This window comes from Stenella coeruleoalba (genome assembly GCF_951394435.1).
Source record: "Stenella coeruleoalba genome assembly, chromosome: 16".
In the NCBI taxonomy this organism is placed as follows: Eukaryota; Metazoa; Chordata; class Mammalia; order Artiodactyla; family Delphinidae; genus Stenella; species Stenella coeruleoalba.
The window spans coordinates 13,591,087-13,616,171 of NC_137162.1; the positions used below are offsets into that span (position 1 = coordinate 13,591,087).

Here is a 25,085-nt window from a genome sequence, read left to right on the forward strand (position 1 = left end):
ACCTAATTTCACTTATTAGTTCTAAAAGTTGTTTTGTAGATGTCTTGGGATTATCCATGTATAGGGTCATATTATATGCAAATAAAGACCGTTTTTCTTCTCCCTTTCCATTCTTTATGTCTTCCCTTTTTCTTGCATCATGACCCTAACTATACCCCCCCCCAGTATAATAATGAATTGAAGTGGTAAGAACAGAAATCCTTGCTTTGTTCCTGATCTTGGGTAGAGAACAGGTCTTTCACCCTTGAGTATTATGTTACTTATAGATTTCTGTAGATGCCTATAATCAGATTTAGGATGTTCCCTTGTAGTTCTATTTTGTTGGGGGCTTTTATCATAAATGGATGTTAATTTTTTTTTTGCGGCTATTAAAATATTTATATGGTTTTCTCCTTTCTTTTCTTAATATGGTGACTTATACTAATTGACTCCTGGGTGCTTGAATCAACCTTGAATTCCTGGAATCAACTCCACTTGGTTATGATTATTATCCTTTTCATATATTATTGGGTTGAATTCCCTAAAATTTTGTTAAGAAATTTTGCATCCATATTTGAACATTAGAAATATTAGTCTGTAGTTCTGCTTTCTTGTCTGGGTTTGGGAATTAGGGTTACATTGGCCTTAACACATGATTTAGGAAGCATACCCTCCTTCTCTATTTCTAAAAGATTCCAAGTAAGATTGTTATTTCAACAATTCATAATGAAGCAGTCTAGACCCGGAGGGAATTTTTTTGTGCAAAGGTTTATGAATTTGATGTTTTTAATTGATACAGGGGTGTTCAAATTTTCTATTTTTTTAGTCAGTTTTTCTCATTTGTTATCTTTCAAGGAAATTTTTCCATTTCATCTAGGTTGTCAAATGTATTGACATAAAGTTGTGCATAATGTTGCCTATTCTCTTAATGTCTCTAGATTCTGTAGTGATATTCCCCTCTTATTTTGATTTTGGTAGTACACATTTTTCTTTATCAGTTTATCCTAGAGGCTTATCAGTTTTATTGACTATTTCATTGAATCAGCTTTCATGATTTCTTTGTTGTTTTAGTTTCTATTACATTGATTTCTGTTCTTCTTTCCTTCTACTTTGGGGTTTCTAGTTTTTTAAGGAATGAACTGAGATCACTAATTTTAGAATTTTTTTCCTGATACAAGTATTTAAAGCTATAAATTTCCTCTAAACACTGTTTTAGTTGCATCCCACAAGTTTTGATAGATTGTATTTTCATCATTCCGCTCAGAATATTTTTTTAATATAAATTTATTGTTTTATGGCTGTGTTGGGTCTTGGTTGCTGCACACGGGCTTTCTCTAGTTGTGGCGAGCAGGGGCTACTCTTCATTGCAGTGCAGGGGCTTCTCATTGTGGTGGCTTCTCTTGTTGCAGAACACAGGCTCTAGGCGCACAGGCTTCAGTAGTTGTAGCACACAGGCTCAGCAGTTGTGGCTCGCAAGCTCAGTAGTTGTGGCACATGGGCTTAGTTGCTCCACAGCATGTGGAATCTTCCCGGACCAGGGCTCAAACCTGTGTCCCCTGCATTGGGAAGTGGATTCTCAACCACCACGCCACCAGGGAAGTCCCCAGAATATTTTTTAATTTCCCTTCTGATTTTTTCTTTGACCATGAATTTCTTAAAGTGTGTTGTTTTACTTTTCAAATGTTTGGGGTTTTTCTAGTTTTCTTACTGTTAATTGATTGCTAATTTAATTCCATTCAAAGAACGTATCTCGGATTTCAGTCTTTTTAAATGTATCAACGCTTGTTTTATGACCGTAGCACATCCTGGTGGACTTACCATGTGTACCTGAAAATAATGTGTATTCTGGCATTGTTAGGTATAGTGTTCTATAAATGTCATTTAAGTCAAGGTTGATCACGTTCAGATCGTCTGTGTCTTCGTCTGTTTTTTCTAGTTATAGTGGTTGCTGAGAGAAGGATGGAGAAATAGGTATACCTCTAATAGCAGGTCTGGTAAAGTATTCATTGCAAAGGGACATGCATTCAAGTCAAGAAGAATTTGTTACTATATTTTATAACCTACCACAGGGTTCATTTTAATTATTCTTTGTGCTTTTGTATATTTTTAAAATTTTCTGTAATAAAACCTTAAAAACCAAATCATCTTTGGTAATGATGTCAGAGTTTAGGGAGTGCATGCCACATGCTATACCAGATTTAGGATTTCTATTTGTTTATGTTCACCTTATCATTTAAAAGGTTCGATGGCACAAATGTGCAGTCTGAGCATATCTTAATTTATATTGTCACAATAAAAGATTTCCTCCCTCCTTTATTAGTCTGTAATAATAACCACCATGGTATAAAAGTCAGCGTCAACTGTAGTGCTCTCGATGTGTTGTGTTTTCTCACTCCACTACTGTGAACCCATTGAATCTGTTTTCATTTTTTTATCTTTATCAAAGGTTGAATTAATAAAGGGGAATTTACAAAGTGTCGGACTTACACTTCGTCTTGTCCAGTCAACTGACGGGTATGCTGGGCACGTCATAATTGAGACCGTGGCCCCAAACTCGCCTGCTGCAATTGCTGATCTTCAGCGGGGAGATCGACTGATTGCTATTGGAGGTAATTATGCTGATGTGCAATATACCTGACATTTACAAAGAAAACCAGAGAACAGATGTGGGGGTTTTTCCTCTCTTCTTTATTTCTTTTTTTATTATTATTTTTTATTTTTGGCTGTGTTGGGTCTCCATGGCTGTGTGCGGGCTTTCTCTAGTTGCAGCAAGCAGGGTCTACTCTTCGTTGCAGTGCGTGGTCTTCTCATTGCAGTGGCTTCTCTTGTTGTGGAGCATGGGCTCTAGGCACGCGGGCTCAGTAGTTGTGGCTCGTGGGCTCTAAAGCGCAGGTTCAGTAGTTGTGGCACATGGGCTTAGTCGCTCCATGGCATGTGAGATCTTCCCAGGCCAGGGCTCGAACCTGGGCATGTCCCCTGCAATGGCAGGTGGATTCTTAACCACTGCGCCACCAGGGAAGTCCCTCTTCCTTCTTTATTTCTATAAGCACGTTACTTTTACAATGGAAAGAAAGTAATAACTATACTATAAATAAATACTTAAAAAATTTGAAACACATCATTTTAGTTCTAATTATAAATCTTGAAAATATTTCATCTTTAGACCATTTTCCTCCTACTTCTATTTTTTTTTTATTGAATGTGAAAGAAAGGGCAGGTCAACAGTTATCTTTCTGTGTGGCCACCACCATTACTACTCTGAGCCTAAAACTGACAATGTTAGCACTACTGCCCCCATCACTCAGGACTAGATAATTAACAGGAGAGTGAGTCCTTGTCTAAAAGGGCACACCTGAACTGGCCTGTGGCCCCATATTGGTTGCCCCTTATTGTTCCTGACTGGGCAGCCATTTGTTAATAGATTGTCATTCAGAGTGCAGCCCAGATCACTGTCACTGGCAGAAAAATGTGTCACCTGCATGCCTTCCTATCAGTTGGATTGATAACAACAAAAACTCTCTATTGTTAGGCAGATTATTTGCTTGCATGTTTATAAATATGCAGTAAGACTCACTGTGGACATCAGTGGGGGAAAAGTCCAAACCTTTTCAGACCTTTGTAGTACGTGGCCCACCCATTCTAGGCTTGTCAAGAGATTTCTTGAGCCCATGGTTGGTCACAATTGAGCTTTTAAAGGCAACATGGAATATTCTCTCACAGCTAAAACAATAAATAACAAGGTAAATTAGTTCCTAAATTAAGGAGCAGTTGTCTTTGGTTACATGTTGAAGAAACTCTACCTTTAATTCATATCCATCATGACAATAAAATAATGAAAATTATTTAATTGCATACCTGGAAGCCCCACTAAGTCAATATTTCACATGGAAATCCCTCTGATTATGTCATAAACAGTGCTTTTCAAACTCTCTTGTGTATTCCAATCACCCAGGCATGGTGTTAAAATGTGGATTCTGATTCAGTAGACCTGGGGTGGTGTTCCAGGTTCTGTATTTCTAACAGGCTCCCAGATGATGATACTGGACACTTAGGATAATAAGGCTATAAAATAAACCTCATCTGTGACGTAGTTATTTAACATAAACATAACAGTTATCCCTCAGCTAAAAATCATAATTCAGTATGAATTTTTTATATGTATACATATACCCTGTTTGGTTTTACCTACAGCATAAAATTGTTTTCTTTTTTACATCCTTTTATGAAAGATTTTTGTTTTCAATTATACAAGTAGTAAATATCTGTTATCAAAAATAAATAAATAAATCCAAGCAATATAAATACAGGCAGGGTGAAAAAGCAAAAGTCATCTCTTTGTGTCTAACATTTGTAAAAATAATAATATTCATTGAGATATGGGGAGGGTATGATACACATTCTTTTTTTTATAGCTATACTTTATTTGTATGGGTATACAACATTTTAAAAACATTTAGTGGGCTTCCCTGGTGGCGCAGTGGTTGAGAGTCCGCCTGCCGATGCAGGGGACACGGGTTCGTGCCCCGGTCCAGGAGGATCCCACATGCCACAGAGCGGCTGAGCCCGTGAGCCATGGCCGCTGGGCCTGCGCGTCCGGAGCCTGTGCTGCGCAACGGGAGAGGCCACAACAGTCAGAGGCCCGCGTACCGCAAAAAAAAAAAAAAAAAAAAAAAAAAAAAACATTTAGTAACAGGATTGGTGATAATTGAAATAAGATTGGCAAAATGTTTGTTATATTTAAGCTCAGTGATAGAGTTCATTTTACTATTTCCTCTGCTTTTGAGTATATTTGAAATATTCCAAAAGAAAAATAATCCATATTTGGCTGAACAGTCCCAAGAGGCAGATGTTAAGTCACAAAGAATGAGTTTAGATTGAGCCGAAGTTTTTTGCCTACCTCAGATCATTAGATGGACTTAATTTTTATTTATGTCAAACTACAGTTGCTGGTTCATAGTGTGGTTAAAGGGAAGCAGAAGAAATTAAGGCTGGATAAATCATGAAGTCATACTAGAAAGCTCTGAATTTCAGTATGAGTTTGTAGGCTAAAGGTTTTTGAGCCAATGTTTTAGGAAAACTGGGGAGCAATATATGTTTGGTGATTAAAATAGGGAAGATCTAAGTGAGGGATCATAGTAAAAAGCTGTTTATTACTATAGTGGAAGCCAGTGGTCAGGAGGATCTGAAAGGAGGAGGAATGAAAATGGACTGGAACTCTAACAGGATTGACAGCAGACTGAATCTATCTAGGGAGTCAGCCATCTCCATGATTCAGATCGGGTTAACTGGGAGGGTGGCAAATTGATTCACATAGTAGTGAGAACAGGAAGATGAGAAGGTCAAAGAGAGGTTTTAACTTCACTGAATTTGTAGTATCAACGAAACATCCAGGTGGTGATATCCAGAAGTAGCTGGGAATGTACAACTAGAGTGAAGAAGAGGGGACGCCAACCAAAGAAAAAGTTGACAGTTGAAACTACTGAAATGGGTGTAATCTAGGGAGAGAACAAAAAGGCAGAGAAACTAAAGAAAAAAACATGGGAACATTTGCATACAAGGGACAGATATAGGTGGGGGAAAAAAGAAAGCAGAGATGATCAGAGCCAAATTAGTACAGTGTTGTGAAAACCAAGGAAAACAAGGTTTTAAAGGAGAAGGAGGAAGGGAATTAAGATTTTAGCAAGGATAATCGATAGAGCAGAGTCCTGAAGGGGATAGGGAGTAGGATCCAAAGTACAAGGGATACTTCCTCCTCTAAGATGGCTTAATCCTGAAAATGACTGGCAGGGAGGAGAGGTGGCTTCTTACTGATCTTCAGTATATAAGGTGATGTCATCTACAGAATAAAAGAGAGCAGGAAGGGTGGGTTTCAGGGGAATAAGAAAGGTTTGAAGCTGGTGTTTGGAGACTTAGTTGTTTAGAGACCAATCAAAAGAATGCTAAAGCAGCACTGAAAGCCTTGCTGCAGATAGATGGTATAACTCGGGAGTTGTATCCAGGTGATAAGCTCAGGAGCAGGAAAGGGAGATAAGGGGCCAGCAAAGCTGGGGATCAGAAAGACAGGTAGATGGTAGAAGAGGAAAGGGCTGGGGCAAAAGAATAAAAAAGCTTGATGTGAACACCACTGAAGTCTTGAACTGAGGTTGGGGAGAAAAGCAAGTGGTGTCAGGAGACCAGCTGGACCATGAGAGCAAAGGAGGAATGACTGGACATGGAAACTACCTCAAAACAGATTCAGTTAGCAGACAGGATTGTTAGAGGTGGAAATAGGAGATTGTGATCAGAGGTTAATTTCCAAGTAAAAGATCTTTGATGTGGAAAACTTCCAAGTGATGACCAGGTCTAAAGCATGGTCTTGCCTGGGCAGCCAAAGTAGGAGAATATAGAGGTTGAGGAACTCTGAAGTCAGGTTATTAGATGGGGCTGATTTACTTTGATTTACTTAGGATGGCCTTAAGACCTTTGGAAAGCAAAGACCCCTTCTCACCTTTCTGTAACTCCTACAGAAAGGGTTGGCTTAGGTAAGTACTGTTTTGGAGAGGGTAGGGAAAAAATAGAGCCTTTAAAAGATACACCTATCCCTAGAAGAACACATCAGAAGCTTTGATTGCCTCAGGAAAGGGACAACACGTCTGGGAGATAGAGGTGGAAGGGAGATTTTTCACTGTACATCTTTCTATACTTTTTGAATTTTGAACTAATTGATGTAGCACCTGTTAGAAAATAAAATGAAAACTTAAGATACTGTTGATATAGATACAGATAGTAAACAACTTGTTTAACTTTAAAGCCTTCCTATTATGCCTTCCTTATTCTTTCTGGTCCTGAAAAAGACTAGTTTGATGGGTAGGGCTAATGAAAAGAATCTGTAAGAGTCCACTATTCATAATAGTATTGGGGTGGCCAAAAAGTTTGTTCAGTTTTAAGTGAAAATAAAAGACATTTTTCATTTTCACCAAGACTTTTATTGAACAGTGTATTCACTAACAGAACAAACTTTTTGGCCAACCCAATATTTTGCTAAGTTTATTTCAAGCATTGGTCTCTTAATTTGAATCATTCACCTTACAACTTGTAATCCCTGATGCATTTTACAATTTCCCTTAATATAATCACAGTTTCCCATCATTTTAAGCCTGATTTAACCGTTAATAAAATCCTTTTCAATAGGTCTCACTCTGCTCACTTCAGTTCAAACTGAGGAATAATGTCTTCTAAACCTAGGAAGGAATGGTAAACAATTAGGAGTTAGCAGCTTGACACCCTCCTCAGGATTTTCATGTCATCATCTGGTTTGAAAAGGTAAACATTTCCAGGACATCGGAGCAGTCAGGGTTTAAGAATCAGTACACTGATGTATCCATAAACCCGTAAGATACTTTAGAGGTTTCACTATTACTTTTCCATTAGTTAAGTAATCGTGAATTAATGGCAGTTACACTTAGTGAATTTAGGTAATTTTTACTGCAGTAATTTACGTTTCCCATTTAATATCTTAAAACAGGTGTGAAAATCACATCTACACTGCAAGTGTTGAAGCTTATCAAGCAGGCTGGTGACCGAGTCCTGGTATATTATGAAAGGCCTGTTGGCCAGAGTAACCAGGGTGCAGTGCTGCAAGATAACTTTGGACAGTTGGAAGACAACTTTCTGATAGGCCCATGCCAACCAAACTATGAAGAGGAAACAAGTGGGTTGGCAGTAGATGCTGAAAACAGAGACCTGGATTCTGAATTTGAAGACTTAGCAAGTGATGTGAGAGCACAAACTGAGGTCAAGGATGAGGCACAGTCATTAAGTCACAGTCCCAAACGTACTCCAACAACACTTTCTGTTAAACCCCTTGGAACTATATCACCAGTTTTAAACCGTAAATTAGTTGTAGGAAGTTACCCACCACCCCCAAAACTTCCATCCAAAGAAGAAAATAAGCCCTTGGCCCTAAAATCTTCTGAGATAACAGAACCAGCACAAGTGTCAAAACCCACCCAAGGATCCACTTTCAAACCACCTGTGCCACCACGACCACAAGTCAAAGTTCCTTTACCTTCTGCTGATGCCCCAAATCAGGCAGAACCAGATATTCTCGTTGAAAAGCCAGAGAAGGTGCTGCCACCGCCTGCTGCAGATAAACCTGCTGAAAAGCAAGCGAAAAATCTGGATCACGTCGAAGAAGCAGCTACAGCTAAGCAGTTTCCAGCAAAGCAAGAAGTGGCAAAAGATTTGACTTCAGAAAGTTCCTGCACTCCTAAGGACAGTTCAGATGACCATCAAACATGGGAGTCATCAGAAATTCTTTATCGTAACAAGCTCGGAAAATGGACAAGAACCAGAGCCAGCTGTCTCTTTGACATAGAAGCCTGCCACAGGTACTTAAACATCGCACTGTGGTGCAGGGATCCTTTCAAATTAGGGGGTCTCATCTGTTTGGGGCATGTCAGCTTAAAACTTGAAGAGGTGGCTTTAGGATGCTTAGCTACATCGAACATGGAATACCTTTCCAAATTCAGACTGGAAGCCCCATCACCTAAGGCCATGGTCACGAGAACCGCGCTACGTAATCTGAGTATGCAGAAGGGGTTCAATGACAAATTTTGTTTCGGTGATATTACTGTTCACTTCAAATATCTGAAAGAAGGAGAGCCAGACCACCATGTAGTTACTAACTTAGAGAAAGAAAAAGAACTCCATTTGGTCGAAGAGGTTTCTGCCCTTCCTAAAGAGGAGCACTTTGTTGGACAGATGGGTTTAACAGAAAATAAACATAGTTTCCAGGATACTCAGTTCCAGAACCCAACTTGGTGTGATTACTGTAAGAAAAAAGTTTGGACTAAAGCTGCTTCCCAGTGTATGTTCTGTGCTTATGTTTGCCATAAAAAATGTCAGGAAAAGTGTCTAGCCGAGACTCCTCTTTGTGGAGCAACTGATCAACGGATAGACCGGGCCCTGAAAAATCTCAGGCTGGAAGGACAAGAAGCCCTCTTAGGCCTGCCCCCTCGTGTTGATGCTGAAGCTGGGAAGTCAGTCAACAGAATGACAGGTTTGACAAGACATATTATCAATACGAGCTCTCGTTTGTTAAATCTGCGTCAAGTCTCTAAAACTCGCCTTTCTGAGCCAGGGACTGATCTAGTAGAACCTTCACCAAAACACACACCCAACACATCAGACAACGAAGGCAGTGACACAGAGATCTGTGGCCCAAACAGCCCTTCTAAACAGGGCAACAACACAGGAATAAAATTAGTGAGAAAGGAGGGTGGTCTGGATGACAGCGTTTTCATTGCAGTTAAAGAAATTGGTCGTGATCTGTACAGGGGGTTGCCTACAGAGGAGAGGATCCAGAAACTAGAGTTCATGCTAGATAAACTGCAGAATGAAATTGATCAGGAGTTGGAACATAATAATTCCCTTGTTAGAGAAGAAAAAGAGACAACCGATACGAGGAAAAAATCACTTCTTTCTGCTGCTTTGGCTAAATCAGGTGAAAGACTGCAAGCTCTAACACTTCTTATGATCCACTACAGAGCAGGCATTGAAGATATTGAATCTTTAGAAAGTCTGTCCTTAGACCAGCACTCCAAAAAAATAAGCAAGTACACAGATGATACAGAAGAAGACCTTGATAGTGAAATAACCCAACTAATAGACTCTCAGCCATTCAGTAGCATATCAGATGACTTATTTGGCCCATCTGAGTCTGTGTAACAGTCTGTTTAAGCTTTCTAGTGATTGAGGAAAAGTTGCATCTAAAGTACCACAGATACAACCACATTTAAACCCTCTTATTATGCACTTTGGCCTGCTTCCTCACAGTTATTTGCTTGTGTAAGAACTAGAGTGGAAAAGGTGGTTTTCCAGCAAAAACATGATCAGCTCACTAAATTGGTTGTTTCAGATTGCATTTATAGCTATGCTTTTTGGGTTTATACTGGGAATTTATTTTTACTAATTTATTTTTAACTTTTTCTAATTATGTAATTATGTAAGCTGACTTTTTGTGTTTATGTAGGTGTGATGTCTCATTGTGGTTTTTTTTCCTTCCTCTTCCTAGTTTTTGAATTAGTGTTAAATAGGATACTGTCCAGATTCTTGAAATATTTTCATTTCCATCACAGTTATAACAACAAATTTGCTGCATGCCCAAATTGACAACAGCAATCATTGAGGGAACAGGTTTTGAATCGTACTTTGTGTTTTGAAGTTTGTCATATCTACTTGCTTGAGATTTTTGTTATTTTGGCGTTTGGGGGAGTGCTTTTTGTTTTGATTTTGCCAAATGTAACATGAAAGCCGCAGCTTTAGTTAGTTATGCTGATTTAGTAAAAAAAAAAAAAGTTTTACATATATTGCTTGTTTTTTATGCTTTTGTGAAATTTTTTTCTAAAGCTTATGTGCAGTTTAAGTATAGTGAGAATACAGTGATTAATTTGAAGAGCTTGCATTGAAAAACAAAGTGCAACAGGGAATAAATACAGAATGCAGTTGGTCAAGAATTTTGAGAGGATGACCAGATTACTAAAACAAACAAACAAAAAACAGTAACCAGCAGGATTTTGAAATATAATCTTTCAAAATGTTGACACTTGCCTTTCAAATGGAAGTACTAAACATTTATGATTATTTTTCATCTTCAGTTCTCCCATAGGAAATAAAGCATGTAGATATTTGAAGTTTCAGAGGACTGTTCTTAAAATGCCCCTGTTGATATCTGGTTTGGCTGTTTTGTTTTAGAAAAATAGTCATGCATGAGAATGCTGTAAGGGAGAGGAATCATGCAGAATAGATTTATTGCTTTGTCTGACATCCTACAGGCGTATCCTATGTATCATCCTACAGGCTGATCATTCTGAATGCTTCTGTAGTTCAGACTGTCTTATTAAAAAAAGAAAATTACACAGCGTCAATACATAGGAATTGGAACCATTTCTCTTAAAATGAAGGTCTAGTCTGATACTCAGGCCATCGTGTGGATCCCAGTAACACACGACTGAGGGAAAACATGTGAGCGTGACCTCTGTTGGTATACCATAAAAGTTTTGGCCTTTTATATGTCTATAAAATAGATATGTACATGTTTTTCCCTTTCGTAGGTAACTACTATGATAATTGCTATATAGTGAAACTGACATGAATTTAAAACTAGATGGTGGCAGTTTTTATGGCTGGCAGGAAAAGGCATAGTATAATAGTAAGGATTCTGGCCCAGGTCTATAACCCAGGACTCCATACAAGAGTTTAAGTTCAAGCTCTTCTGTTGGCCATTAGTGAACTGTGTAACCATAGGCAAGCCACGAAAGGGCTCCATGCTGCAGGCTCCCCAGCTGTAAAGTAGGAATAAACAAAATTTATTCTACCTCACAGGATTGTTGTGAGGAAAACAACAGCATAACTGCAAAAGTTTTCTGAACAGTAACAAGCTATTGAAATAAAAGGGTTATATGGATGATAAAAACATTTTTATGGGTAGAAAAGCCATTCCACTTTTAAAATCAATAGTTCTCATTCTTGCTATTTTATTATTAAGTAAAATATTAGGAAACTAAATACCTTTCTTGGCCAAGTTTATAACAAAAATATATCTGTGTATACCCCCCATTTTTGTTTAAACATGCTTGCATTTCAACACTGCTGTAGAAGTCTTTATACACCAAATTCACTGAAAGCTAAAATGTTGTTCTGTAACAGTAGCTTGAAACAATCTTCCCAATGTAATAACCAACTGTCATCTTATCATAAAAAATCACTTACCACTGACAACCTGGAAGGCAGAGTAAGTGGCTGGTGGTTTTGGATTATACCATGAAGTTTTAGTGACATCCAAGCATGCTGCTGAAACTGATGCATTTGAAAGAGCTGTAGAAATAATGCAAAACTTTGGTTTCATAAAAATCTACTCATGTTTTAAAAGTATTTAACTCTGTAGAACCACAATTATGGAAAGCTCAGTAATGCTGCTAATATTTGTAAAATGTACCTTCAATGTAGTGCAATATTTTTCTATTTACTGGGAGAGGCAGTAGAGGCATCACAGTTGTAGTTTCGTGCAAGGGGGGCGGGCGGTGGGACACGCCAATAGCCTAAGGAATAGTAAGGTATAAGGCTTCAGTGAAAACAGTTGTATTATATCACATTCCTGATGTAATCTTTCTGCCATGCTATGTTATCAATAGCTAAAAAATAATATTAAATAAAAACTACCACAGAAAACAAGAATATCTTCATTTGATGTCATCTAAAAAAGGTGACTGCTGCATCTCTATGGAATTATTGCCTGGTATAATTGGGCCATGAAGATAAGTTTAACAAAGTCCGCTTTTGCTAAACAAAATTGCTATTCTGAAAATTGTCTAAAAGCATTAAATTTTGGTTTTACTATTTTTTTATGCTGTGACAATCAGATTTATGGATTTGCCTCTGCTATCTAATAGTAATTGGACTAAAGTATATTTGCTACATTGGTATTTAGATGAATTATTAGGTTAGACAGTCAAGCTGAGCAATATTTTAGCATTTAGAATCAATTCATAGGCTACATTTCTTAATATCAGACCTTACATTCTTCAGTATCAGAACTAGTTAAAATACTATGTGGCCATTTTATGAATTTAAGAGGAGAAAACACATGCTAAAAATTTGAAGGTACTGTCAATTCTAAATTTAAGTATTGTTGAATTTTTTGAAAGGCAGTTTGAAGGTATTTGGCTCTTACTAATAGTAAGATAATAAAATCTCAAGTCCCCTAAAAGTGAATAAATTTAAAATCACTGTAATTTTGAAATGTATTGAGTTTATTTCTAAATTGAGACATAACAGCTTTCCTTTAAAAACAGGGTTGGGGGAGGTTCCCTTAAGCCTTTTTAAGCCATGAATCCATTTTAAGATCTGTTTAAAACCATGGATTCTCACCCCTGAAAGGTGCGCACATGCGCACCCTAAGTTTTATGGAACTTCCAGGGGCCGTGGACCTACTGTGTCAAGTGGCTGCATATCATAGTTATTTTCATCAGATATAGTTATCTGTTCGTAGCCATCAGGAAAACAATATAACTTTAGAGATGCAAGGATAACTTACTGGTTGGTTCCACACTGACACCATGTGGCTAGTTACATACTTCAAATTAAAACAAATTTTGCAAAGCCAAAAAGTATGGTTCAAACTAGTCTGGAGTAGATTTTACCTGATGCCTGCAAGCAAAGAAGAATAGTTTTTAATTGAATACCCACAGTTAAAACAGTACCTTCTTACATATTTTATTCCAATGATAATATCTGGTTAACAAAGGAATACAACAGGCACAGTAGCGTTCAGAAGATTTATTAAGTAAACTAGCTAAAACATGACGTAGGTGGATACACTTAGCAGTCAAAAGAAAGAATTGAATATTCATCACTACCTCATTAAGCTTTTTGTATCTGTTTTGCCAGGTACAAACATAAAAAACACCTCTGCTCAAAAAATAAATGTTCAGAGAGCTGTGTGTTCTTTGTTCTGATACACACATTAAAAAAAAAAAAAAAGCTTTTCTTTCCATAGTCTTGCCAATCCCAGAATACTGGTCATATAAAAGACCTTACAATTTTTTTCTCCTTCAGATACAACTGATACCTTTTGCTCTCAAAACAGTTCTGAAAAATATGTATCTTTTATATGATCTCTGGGGTCACCAGCAGACATGGCTGCCAGTCATTCTTGAAGAGACTGAAACCTTGCAGGCAAAAATAAAAGAGGGATAAGTTACATGGTATTGGGAGTGAGGAGAACCACAAACCCCGCCAGAGAATTGATTTGCAGCACGTTCTTTTTTAAGGCTCTCCCCTCCAGAAGTAGAGAGCAGTCCTGCCTTTTTACTTTAGCCACAGAAGCGCCTCCAGCAAAGCAGAGTCCTTGTGTAAGTCGCCCAACGCAAACACGAGTAGGACGCTTGTTTGCTTCCAACACATGCACTTGAAAACCAGACTTCAGATCAAAGCCCCACAAAAAAAGCTTCATAAAGAAAATGGGAAGTATTAGCTACTTTCTTAGAGAATTATAAGGTTGAGGGGTCCTTCCAAGTTAACAGGAGCACAATTTTAGCTTAACAAAGAACTGACATTAAGTAGTTTTTGTTTACGATTACAGAACTACAGAATGAACAAGTGTTATTTGAGACATTCCACACTATCTTCATATCTCATACAAAACTCGATGTAAACTAACAATGTTCACTAACACAGTACTTGCTATCACATCGAAAAGGCACATCAATGTCATCATGCTTAGAAAAACTACATCACACAGCACTAGGTGATACAGTATTACATAGACATTTTTAGATGTTTGGGTTTTTTCCTGCCTGTGAAAGGGGGTGTACCCTGACCACCCCATTATTTTTACCTGTTTTCCTAACACGATTCAAGACAATTTCATTCCTTCTTCATCTTCATGTAAAATTTGTTTTCACATTGATGTGAACAACGTTCAGAAGTCTAAAAAAATAATAGTTTCAAACAACTCAAAATTAGTAGATCCCTAGAAAACACTTGGATGACTTCCAGCTCAAAGATAATTATAGTCTGATTTTTTCACATCACAGCAGCTATTAGCCTTTTAAATTTCTTTTCTAAAACCTGAGCTAGGTGTTGATATATCTCATCATGCTTAAACAACCCTGACAGTATAAGTAAGGTATATCTATCCTCAATTTTCTGTCATCTGGTAAGACAAGTATATATCTGAAAGGGAAAGCTTCTAGTTGTTTATAACTATACTTTTGGGTGCTTTTCTCTACTTTCAGAACATTTACTATTTTACCCTTATTGGCTTTTATGTTTGTTGCCAACCACATGACATGTAAACATATAATTTACAACCATCTGTTTCCAGGTAGGTGATTACATAGAAAACTAATGCCTGCTGAGATTCATGGATAAATCGGAATGATGACTGGCTCAAGTTCTTGTCTTCTGCATCTGAGAAAACTAGCTTTTAACTCATGAATATATTGACAGTACAGTTGACCCTTGAACAACACGGTTTGAACTGCACGGGTCCACTTATATGCAGAATTTTTTCAATAAATACAGACTGCAGTACTACATGGTCTGTGGTTGATTGAATCCAGAGATGTGAAACCATGGATACGAAGGGCTGGCTGTAAAGTTGTATGCAGGTTTTCGACTGCATGGGTTGTCGGCACCCCCAAACCCTGTGTTGTTCAAGGTCAACTGTAATTACAAGTTCAGTATCTCAACATTCAGTGTCACTATATAATATATGCCATCTTACTTGATTCTGTTTTTTCAGACTTCCTTCTAGTTCCTCATTATTGGAAGTGTCTCGGAGATAATGCGTGCTTTAAACACTCATTACCAATATTCAGAAAATATATAAGACTTTTTTGCCCAGGTGTTCGTGAATGTAAGTTAAAAAATTATATTGGATTTGGATTCAAATATTTATAGATTTACACTATTTCGTCAAAATATATTGTATAATATTTAATAAAATCAAATACATAAAATAAAGTTTTCAACACTATTTATACAAACCCCTAGAAAAGCTGCTTTTTCTTTATAAGGCTGTTGGCAATCGATCATAACCATGGAAAAGAAAACCTTTGGTTGTTTTACTCTTTCACCAGGGATGAGTGGTATCACTAAGACAGTTCTGGATGAGTCATTTCACTGGAAACACTGTTTTATACAATTAGATACTTGGATGACTTCTGAGGGTCTCAGTCACTTTCAGATTCTTCATCCTCACCTATCGGATATGACTGGATATTATTCTGAGTATACATTTTTGTTTTAATGGGGCAGTTGTGATCCATGAGGATAGCCTAAAAGAGAGCAAAGTGCAGATATTAACTTACTGTTTCATAAAGAGAAGATAGTCTTACCCTGTTTCTAAGGATTAGTAGTTTGAAAACTACATATAGTACCACCCACTATCAACCAACCAGTAATTTGGTGCAACTGCCAGGTGCCTTCCCTAGAAGGCCTGGCGTTCTAAACTGAAAATTCCAGGCAATAGGAAGCAGCAGCAGCAGTCTGCAGTATTCCCATTATACCTGCCAGGAGCTGTAAGTCGATTTGGAGGAAACTGTAAGCTATGAAGAAAGAGATATGCAGGTTAGGTTTAGGTTATACTTAGAATCTTTGAATTAGGGTGGGGGGATCCTGGAGGTCACCCAATGCAACTTCACAGTGGTAACACTTAATAAGGAGGTCCTCCCTCCTTAATGAGGCAAGCTCCCGTGTTAAAAACATCCCTGAGGCTAGACTAAAACCTGTCTCCATGTTTCTATTTGTGGATCAAGTTCTGATTCCAGCCGTCTTCACAGCCTGCCCTTACAATATTTTGAGACCACGGCCATGCCCTTAGATTTCCCTAGACTAAGCGTCACAGGGCCCTTATCTTTTTAAAAATGGCATTTCAGAAGGACCTCTCCCCAAATCCTGGCTGGCCTCCTATTGCTCAAGTGTATTTTAAAAAATACATTCCTGGGCTTCCCTGGTGGCGCAGTGGTTGAGAGTCCGCCTGCCGATACAGGGTACACGGGTTCGTACCCCAGTCCGGGAAGAGCCCACATGCCGCGGAGCGGCTGGACCCGTGAGCCATGGCCGCTGAGCCTGCGCGTCCGGAGCCTGTGCTCCGCAACGGGAGAGGCCACAACAGTGAGAGGCCCGCATACCGCAAAAAAAAAAGAAAAAAATACATTCCTCTGATGTACATAAAAATCTTGTGCACTCCCTTATTGTTACTGAAAACTTTCTTAAAGGTCAACTGATCCTCAACTGATAAACATCCTCAGTTGATGCGCACTGTAGTCATCATTCCTCACGAAAGTGTACAGACCAAGCACGTAGTCTGAGTGTACAGCTGGGGTTTATCATGCCAGGACTGTGCTAAGCATTTTCAATGCAATACCTCAACTTCACAATAACCCTATGTGGTAGCTTGATAACCCTCCGTGCAGGCGCAAAGGTTAAAGAACTTGACCAAGGGATGTACAGCTAAATGGGGCAGATACGAGCCCAGGCAGCCTATGCCAAAGTCAGCTCTGGCGATGCCCCACAGGACAGCAGGAGTGTAGAGCACAACATCAGCTGCAACTGAAATGAATTCTCTCATCAAGAACGTCTTTCAGAGTCTTCCTCCACGTAAACTATTCCCTCCAGTGCCTTTCTGTGCAGTTTGAAAATCTAAATGGCAACAGTTATCTGGATTAAAATTTATCTTCTGTTGGCCTATTGCAACCTATCTTGGCGCTTGTTAGCTACACCCAGTTCTTGTCCCACAGATCTGATAAGCTGCTATGTCTCCACTCAAGTGCTTAACCCATTTATCATTTCCCAAGAAATGCTAAAATGGTCTGCTGTGTGGCATGTTAAGATAAGGACTTCCGGGGCTTCCCTGGTGGCCCAGTGGTTGGGAGTCCCCCTGCCGGTGCAGGGGACGCGGGTTCATGCCCCAGTCCGGGAGGACCCCACATGCCGCGGAGCGGCTGGGCCCGTGAGCCATGGCCGCTGTGCCTGTGCGTCTGGAGCCTGTGCTCTGCAACGGGAGAGGCCACAATGGTGAGAGGCCCGCGTACCGCAAAAAATAAATAAATAAATAAGGCCTTCCAGGACCCTCTGAGTTAGGCTGCCAGCTCAAATTGTCAGCTGCAAATTTAACTCTATTTTTTTGATTGTGCTTCTTGCCAAGTGAATTGATACATGGACTTCATAAAGAGCTCAATTTCTAAAAATAAGTAATTGAGGCAACAGACACTGTATACCAGGACCATTCTCCCCACGTGGGTGTGTGCTCGTAACACAAAAGGTCTAGCCACCAAAGAGCTCGATGTCTTGCCTCTCTGGATTAGTGATCCTCAAAGAAATGTGCCTAAGAATCACTTGAGGGGGCAGGTTAAAAATGAAATCCCCCGTCCCTACCCTCACATGAGGGTGAGAAACGCGCTGCGAGAAACACCGCCCGACTTACGTGGCATTTTCTAGGGCACAGTAGGGTCACATGGCTGACAGCAGCTTACTGGGCACCTACCAGGTGTGTGTGTCAGTGCCCTTAAGGTCCTCTACCAGCAACTTAGGTACCTCACTGCACACCAGTGACAGGTTCCATAGGGTTTGCAGGCGGAGTGCTCACTGTGGGTTAAGTGCTCAGGGAAAGCAATGTGGAAGCGATGGGGGTGGACTTGAAGCTTGAATGATGGAAAGGATTTTCACAGCGAGGGAGTTGGGAATGAGCGTGGCAGAGGTTATTTACCAAACGAGACATTAAGTAAAACAGCCTGCCTCCCCACCAACCCCCCCCACCCCCTATCTGATGATGAGGCACAGGGAGATGTTCACGGCAAAGCCCAACCGGGGCCAGACTGCAGGGCCCCGGATGCCAGGCAGGGGCCTTGACCCCAGGCCCACAGGCGGCGAAGCAGGCTTGGGAAGGACGGCCATCATTCTACCTTATCACAACTGCCTTCCGTCCCTTGGTTGTCCACCGTTATACCTAATGGTATGTACATGTAGACGTAAGGACCTCTGGAACCTAGCACTGGGTATGTAATACAGACTCAATTAAAAAACTGCATTGCAAGGGAAGTTCAGTCAGACCAGTTATCTGGCATCATATAGACTTAAATAGAATTTATCAATTAACCAAACTGCATTTGTTGATACTACCTATATCAGGTTAAGAAGTTTTCTTTCTTAAAAGATCATCTGTTGCTTTTAAAACCTAGCTTACTGGCTTCTGAACCTCTTTTGAAAGATTTATTGTGCCATAGTTGTTTTTTTAAGTTGTACATGATTAAGCCAGATGGCATCTAATAGCCCAAAAGTGCCACGAAAAGAGGGGCATGAACAAGATCAAGTGGGTAAGTCAAGTGCATGGGGGACGCGTGCAGAGTGGCCTGGGGAGCAGCCTGGTAATCAGAGCGGTGCTCCGTGCACTGCTGTGTGGAAAAAGGTGTGTTTGACTCTGGACTGAAGAAAAAGTAAAAAAAAAAAAAAAAAAAAAAAGGAGGGGGAGGGCATTTTCATCTGAATTCAGGGCAATGCATGGTTCCTGAGAGTTGAGCCCTGGTCCTACCAAATGCCTGGTTTCATATCAGACACAGGAGAGTCAGAATTTCCAAACTGGTAAAAACATGCTGGACCAAGTGAAGTGTAAAAATAACACAAATACAAAGTTGGGACAGTGAAAAAGTAAAAGCATTAGGGCTTCCCTGGTGGTGCAGTGGTTGAGAGTCCGCCTGCCGATGCAGGGGACACGGGTTCGTGCCCTGGTCCGGGAAGAGCCCACATGCCGCGGAGCGGCTGGACCTGTGAGCCATGGCCACTAAGCCTGCGCCTCCGGAGCCTGTGCTCCGCAACGGGAGAGGCCGCAGCAGTGAGAGGCCCACGTACTGCGAAAAAAAAAAAAAAGATTTATTGGGGGCTTCCCTGGTGGCGCAGTGGTTGAGAGTCCGCCTGCTGATGCAGGGGACACGGGTTCGTGCCCCGGTCTGGGGAGATCCCACATGCCGTGGAGCGGCTGGGCCCGTGAGCCATGGCTGCTGAGCCTGCGCCTCCGGAGCCTGTGCTCCGCAACGGGAGAGGCCACAACAGTGAGAGGCCTGCATACCGCAAAAAAAAAAAAAAAAAAAAAAGATTTATTTACCACATCTTTTAAAAAAAAGTGACGGTTTTGCATCAGGGTCACCCAGTAAAAGAAAGCTGCAGTCCTCAAACCACCTACTTTCCTGTCTGGGCAACAATTAGAAACTTCAAGAGTAAGACCTAAGAAATGTGCCCTATCTTTAAAAATAATTCAACCTGAAAAGATAAAACTCCATTCCAGAACACAGCTTTCCTCCTCACTGGGAATTCTGACAGTTAGAGGCTGTAAGCAATTGTCTTATAACTGGAACACAGTTTCCTAAATGACAGAGTTGGTGTTTCTTATACTTGCAGAGGAACTGGAGTAACAGGCTTTTTTCTCTGCCTGTATTGATAACACTCATTATTTAAAAAAAGAAAAAAAAGCAGAAATCCAATAAACCAAATGGAAGAAAAACTCAAGTGCTCACAAACTGGCTCATGACTGGATACTTATAGGATCCATAAAATAGCACTAGAATTTTCCATTTCTAGCTTAAGTTCAAACACCACTTAATCAGAATGCTTAGTAATGAAAGAATGATTGGCCAAGGTTTGTATACCTTCTTCTGGCTCTCAGGTCCCCTGCATTTGGTAACTGCTGATCCTGAATGCCAGCACTTGTGTGTATTGGATTTTCTCAAGTGGGCAGTAATCGATCGTCCTTCCACCACGGCACACACTGCTTCCTGCCCTCACTCCCCTCATCATCCGGCGCTATTGGTTTCCACCTGGTTCTTTCCTGCTCTGCCTGCATAGTGAGTAGCTGCCACCTTCGCATGCTGCCATTATGACAGTCAAATGGCGTCTGACACGATGCATTCAATTATGGGCATCAATTATGGGCAGGCAGATGGCGCATTCTCTCAAGTTTGTAATGATTCGTCTTGCCGGGCACTTATTAAGGATTTTGACATTTTACAGTGGAAGTGGCTTCTGGAAGCCTGTCATTCTTGTTGCTTTGCCTTTCAGAATCGTGTCTTCCACTTCCTTCAGCACGCTTCTTTTTAAATGAACTAAAGCCTTAGTTTAAATGTGGGAAGAAGCACTGAGGCCTGACTTCCGCCCATCACATGGGGACCCCAGAGTGGGGGCTGGCAGGGCAAGCTCACCCTCCCTGGTCCCCTGACCTCATCCACTTCCTCCAAGACCTCAGATAAGCCCTCACACTGCTGCCGACGAACAGATAACACAACGGCCACTAACGTCTGCTGCTCGGCGAGGGAAGTCCACTGGGCAGCCCTGGGCTCTGAGAGCAAAAGGAGGCTCTCATCTCAGAGAGGAAGAGAGGGAGGAAACTGGGGTACTGCTGGGTTGACAGAGTAAGTCAGGGTTAGGTGAGAGCAAGAAAGGAGAGTGGAGTGAGATGGGAACGCGTGACAATTTATTGAGCATTTACTGTGTGCAGACTCCGGGGTCGCACTCCACTGGTATTCTTTCATTTAATCCTCACAACCACTGTGTGAGGTTGAGGCTATGTCTTCCCATGGGACAGACAGCTCGGCTCCAGGGCTGCCCGTGCTGGCCCTGCACTGTCTCCCGAGTCTTAAACAGTCTCTTGGATGACAGGAGCATTTGTAGGTGATTTTTTTTTTCGTCAAATAGGGTTAGGAGTAATCTTCATTCGGCCTTAATCAGATTGATACAGTGGCAACAGGACAAGCGTTGTTTTCTGTGGTTGCACAGAGAATTTTCTGACCCTGATTGAGGCCAAGGTACTGAGTTGGGGTCGGACAAACAAAGGTAGACAGGAAACTTAGACAACCAGGCTGGAAAACAGGAAGTGCCCCGAGAGAGATACGACATAGTGCTACGGCTGTGGCTGTTCGGAGCTGGCAAGCACAGGCAAAGAGGAAGAGTCAAATGGCTCGAGAGTAATTCAAAATCACCTACTTAAATCCTATCGAGTAAAGGGCACAAGACCAGTGCTCAGTGCTGGACATATTTTTTAAATATACTGCACATATTAATAAATACAGAAAGTGCCCAAAACAAAGACTGCACACAACCTAACTTCAGGGTCTTCAGTGTCTCTCTTTAAATCCACTCTTTAGGGATAATCACGTAAAAGGGCAGTCAAGAAATGCCAAAGCCTTAAAGCCCATTTCAGGTCAAACATCAGAGAGAACTTCTGACGTACTCCCTAGAGAACAGCAGCAAGGGAACCTCACACCCATTCCTAAATGCCAAATACCATCTCCCCCAGCCTTGTTTCTCTCATTCACCTTTAACCTAAGGCCCTCATCTTTCAACTAGACGAGCGTCTATCACCATTTGATGTTTTAAAAAAAGCAGCAGCAGCACCAAACCAGGTCTGAACGCTTATCAGAAAGGGTCAAATGACCCATGCATTTCAAGATTCAAATTTAGAATCAATAAGTTTGAATTTATTCAGAAAAGGAACACTTAACACTCAATACTACATCTTGCCTATAGCTACGATTCTGGTCATGAAATTACGAACTTAAACGTTATACATACGTGCTAACATGCGCCCAAAGGTGCATAAACAATATTTTTCCATAAGCGTCTGTTACCTACATGAAAACCATCTCCTGAATCTTATGCAGTAAGGACTAAGACACTATTACTGAAAGCTGTAAGGGTTAGGAGGAAAGCAAACAGTACCAAAAATGGCTGATCTCAGAAGCACAAGAGGCAAAAAAGTTATCTTCAAGACTTTCAAGAACCTTAGAAAATTAAATTGAACAATCCCTGTTTATATTTGGTTGATGAAAAGAGCTATATTGACTGCTAATCTATGTACAAAAATAGTTTCATTCTTCAAAATATATAAACATAATGCTCGATACAGTAAAACAAGTAGCTGCCCTATGTGGTATAAACTAAAAAGGAACTCTTACCATTTACATTTGGGGAGTTCTGTTCAAAAGGAGCAGAAATATATTTTAGAACTAAGCCATACGACACTATCCAGGAGACCATGCTAAAATTATCCAGAAATACTTCATTGCATCCTAAAATTTGCTTACCATTTTTTCTTCCTTGGCAGGTGGACTTCGGAGAAAAAAGCAGAGAGGAGCAAAAAGAATATCAATTATTCCAATAATTGTCATGAGCCATGGAAATCCAATTGACTTTGCGATAGCCCCACCAGCGGAAGGACCTTTCAGGAAACAGAGAATTAGATAAAGCTCTCTCTAAATGTCTTGTAGGCAGAAAGATGCAAAGGTTTAAATAATTTTCAGTAGGCATTATCAATCATGCACTGAGAAAAAAGGTTGTTTTGAAAGCCAATGTCCTTACCTATAGCATATCCCATACAAAATGCTACATCGGCAATGGCATACACGCTCCCATAGACGGACACGTGCCGCAGGTCAACCAGGTAGCCCATGATGGGCATCATTGACGAATCCACCATGCCTGTGGACAGTCAGGGAACACAGTCTATAGAAAACTGATGGAAACCAATAATGAGCTGAATGTCAGGGACTGTGTCCTAAACTCACGACCCTGCCAAGATCTCTCACTGCTACCTGCAAGTCTTGAGGCAAACTCCCTGCAACGTACCTTTGGCTGAAGACAGACTGAAGGCGCTTGAGGCTGAGACTGGAACCCAGATCACCATCTGCTGTTCTCCACCTTGCCTCACCCTTGCCCTCCGCTGTCTGGTGGACAGCGCCCAGTCCTCTGGTGACTCACCTGCCGTTCTTCAGATCCAGAGGGATGCTGGTTACTGGCTGTGTGGACCCCAAGCCTGCTTCCTGGGGGTGTTTTCCTGATTCACTATTTTCTGGTCCACTCGTCCTTTGCCCTCAAAGAGTGGGCAAACCTACATGCCTCACTCAGCTCCCTCCCCATCCACACTGTGGCCTCACACTTAGATTATGAGAGTTCAAGTTGGAAAGTATTAGGAGAATCACAAGGAACCAGAACAGGAAGGAGTCTGAGGAATCATCCTGCCCTACCCAGGAAATTAAAATCGAAAGAGCTTTGCTCATTTAGTTGCCTAAAAAAACCAAAACCACCACCGCCACCTCCAAGACCTGTATTAGAATCTCTGGTCTCTTGAATAGTCGGGGACAGGAAGCATAAAGGAAACACACATATATTCAGAGTTCTGGCCCCAAATCCCTGGCTGGGTGAGCACTGTCATGCCTTCTCTCTCTGAACATCAGTCTCCCCATCGATAAAATGAGATGATGACGACTGGCTGAATGAGGTGAGGGCTGTGAACATGCCCAGCCGGGCGTTCAAATGACAGACCCCTTGCCCGAACACCCACCAGGGGCAGGAGGGTAAGGGACATTTCTTACATTCAACTAGTATTTGCTGATCACCTAACATGTGCAAGTTGCTGGGACACAGGGGAGAACAAAAGGAACAAAGAGTTGGCAAATAAATTACGACTGTGATTGAGGCTATAAAGGCACTGGGAGAGGTTATGTATACGCATACATACAAGCTAGGAGAACCGAACCTGGTCTAAGGGGTCCACAAAGGCTCCACCCTTTCTACTGTACCAAAGAGTCAACTCCTGCCTTTACCCTGTGACAGATTTACCTTTACTTTTATCATGATCAATGTGTATATTATAAACGAGAAACAAAAAGCATATGCTATTTATCCAAAATATTAACAAGGTTTTTCCCTAATGTATTACTTACTGTTCCTCACATTACTGCAAAGACTCAACCCCTTTGCCTGTGAAAATTCCTGCAGTACAGCTGGTCATCAATACATCAGTCTACCTTTTCTGTACCAAACCTTATACAAAAAATACACGTGAAGTCTCTTTGTCCCCCAGCCTCATATGAGAAGGTCTGTGCACAGATATGAGCCCAAACAAATGGATTCTGAGGAAGCAGCTCTCCTGTTTGCCCAAGCTCAGCAGTGGAGTGTCGCTTTGCTTCTGTAAATAGCAGGCTTTTATATGCCCGGTTTTCAGGAAATAAATGACTAGTACACGGAAGCCAGTACCTTTCTATGGACGATCTACAAGCCGTACATGAGCTAAGCTGCCCACAGCCTCCTGTCAAACTTCTAGATATTTTATATTGAGTAGCTATAGTCTGCCCAAGTAAGAGGCACTCTGTCTTAGTAATGGGAAAACAAAGTTTTAAATTTAGGTAAAAGACTCGTGTGACTTACCAATTGCAAAACCAACTCCAAAGTTGGGAGCTATGAGTCCATAAATGTTTTTTGCAAGAGGAATCTGTAAGAGAAAATAAATGTTACGCTAAAATAACATGCTGGGGCTTCCCTGGTGGCACAGTGGTTAAGAATCCGCCTGCCAATGCAGGAGACAGGGGTTTGAGTCCTAGTCCGGGAACATCCCACATGCTGCAAAACAACTAAGCCCGTGCGCCACAGGTACTGAGCCTGCGCTCTAGAGCCCGCAAGCCACAACTACTGAGCCCGCATGCCACAACTACTGAAGCCCACGCGCCTAGAGTCCGTGCTCCATCACAAGAGAAGCCACTGCAATGAGATGCCTGAGCACTGCAACAAAGAGTAGC

The 25,085-nt window shown here is 40.9% G+C and overlaps 2 protein-coding genes across 2 annotated transcripts in view; one reads left to right on the forward strand and one right to left on the reverse strand.

Annotated features, from left to right (window-relative positions):
- Positions 1-12,044, forward strand: part of PDZD8 (PDZ domain containing 8) — a 97,697-nt gene extending 85,653 nt beyond the window's left edge. The window contains exons 4-5 of the mRNA XM_079900789.1: positions 2,426-2,588; positions 7,484-12,044. Of these exons, the coding sequence (XP_079756915.1) occupies positions 2,426-2,588; positions 7,484-9,687 (2,367 nt within the window). The 3' untranslated portion in view covers positions 9,688-12,044. The remainder of the gene's footprint in view (positions 1-2,425; positions 2,589-7,483) is intronic.
- The window catches only part of SLC18A2 (solute carrier family 18 member A2), a 40,341-nt gene continuing 27,212 nt past the window's right edge, over positions 11,957-25,085 (reverse strand). Inside the window, exons 13-17 of the mRNA XM_079900791.1 lie at positions 24,718-24,781; positions 22,870-22,989; positions 22,596-22,729; positions 13,055-15,800; positions 11,957-12,059 (exon numbers count right to left, since the gene is read on the reverse strand). Of these exons, the coding sequence (XP_079756917.1) occupies positions 15,696-15,800; positions 22,596-22,729; positions 22,870-22,989; positions 24,718-24,781 (423 nt within the window). The 3' untranslated portion in view covers positions 11,957-12,059; positions 13,055-15,695. The remainder of the gene's footprint in view (positions 12,060-13,054; positions 15,801-22,595; positions 22,730-22,869; positions 22,990-24,717; positions 24,782-25,085) is intronic.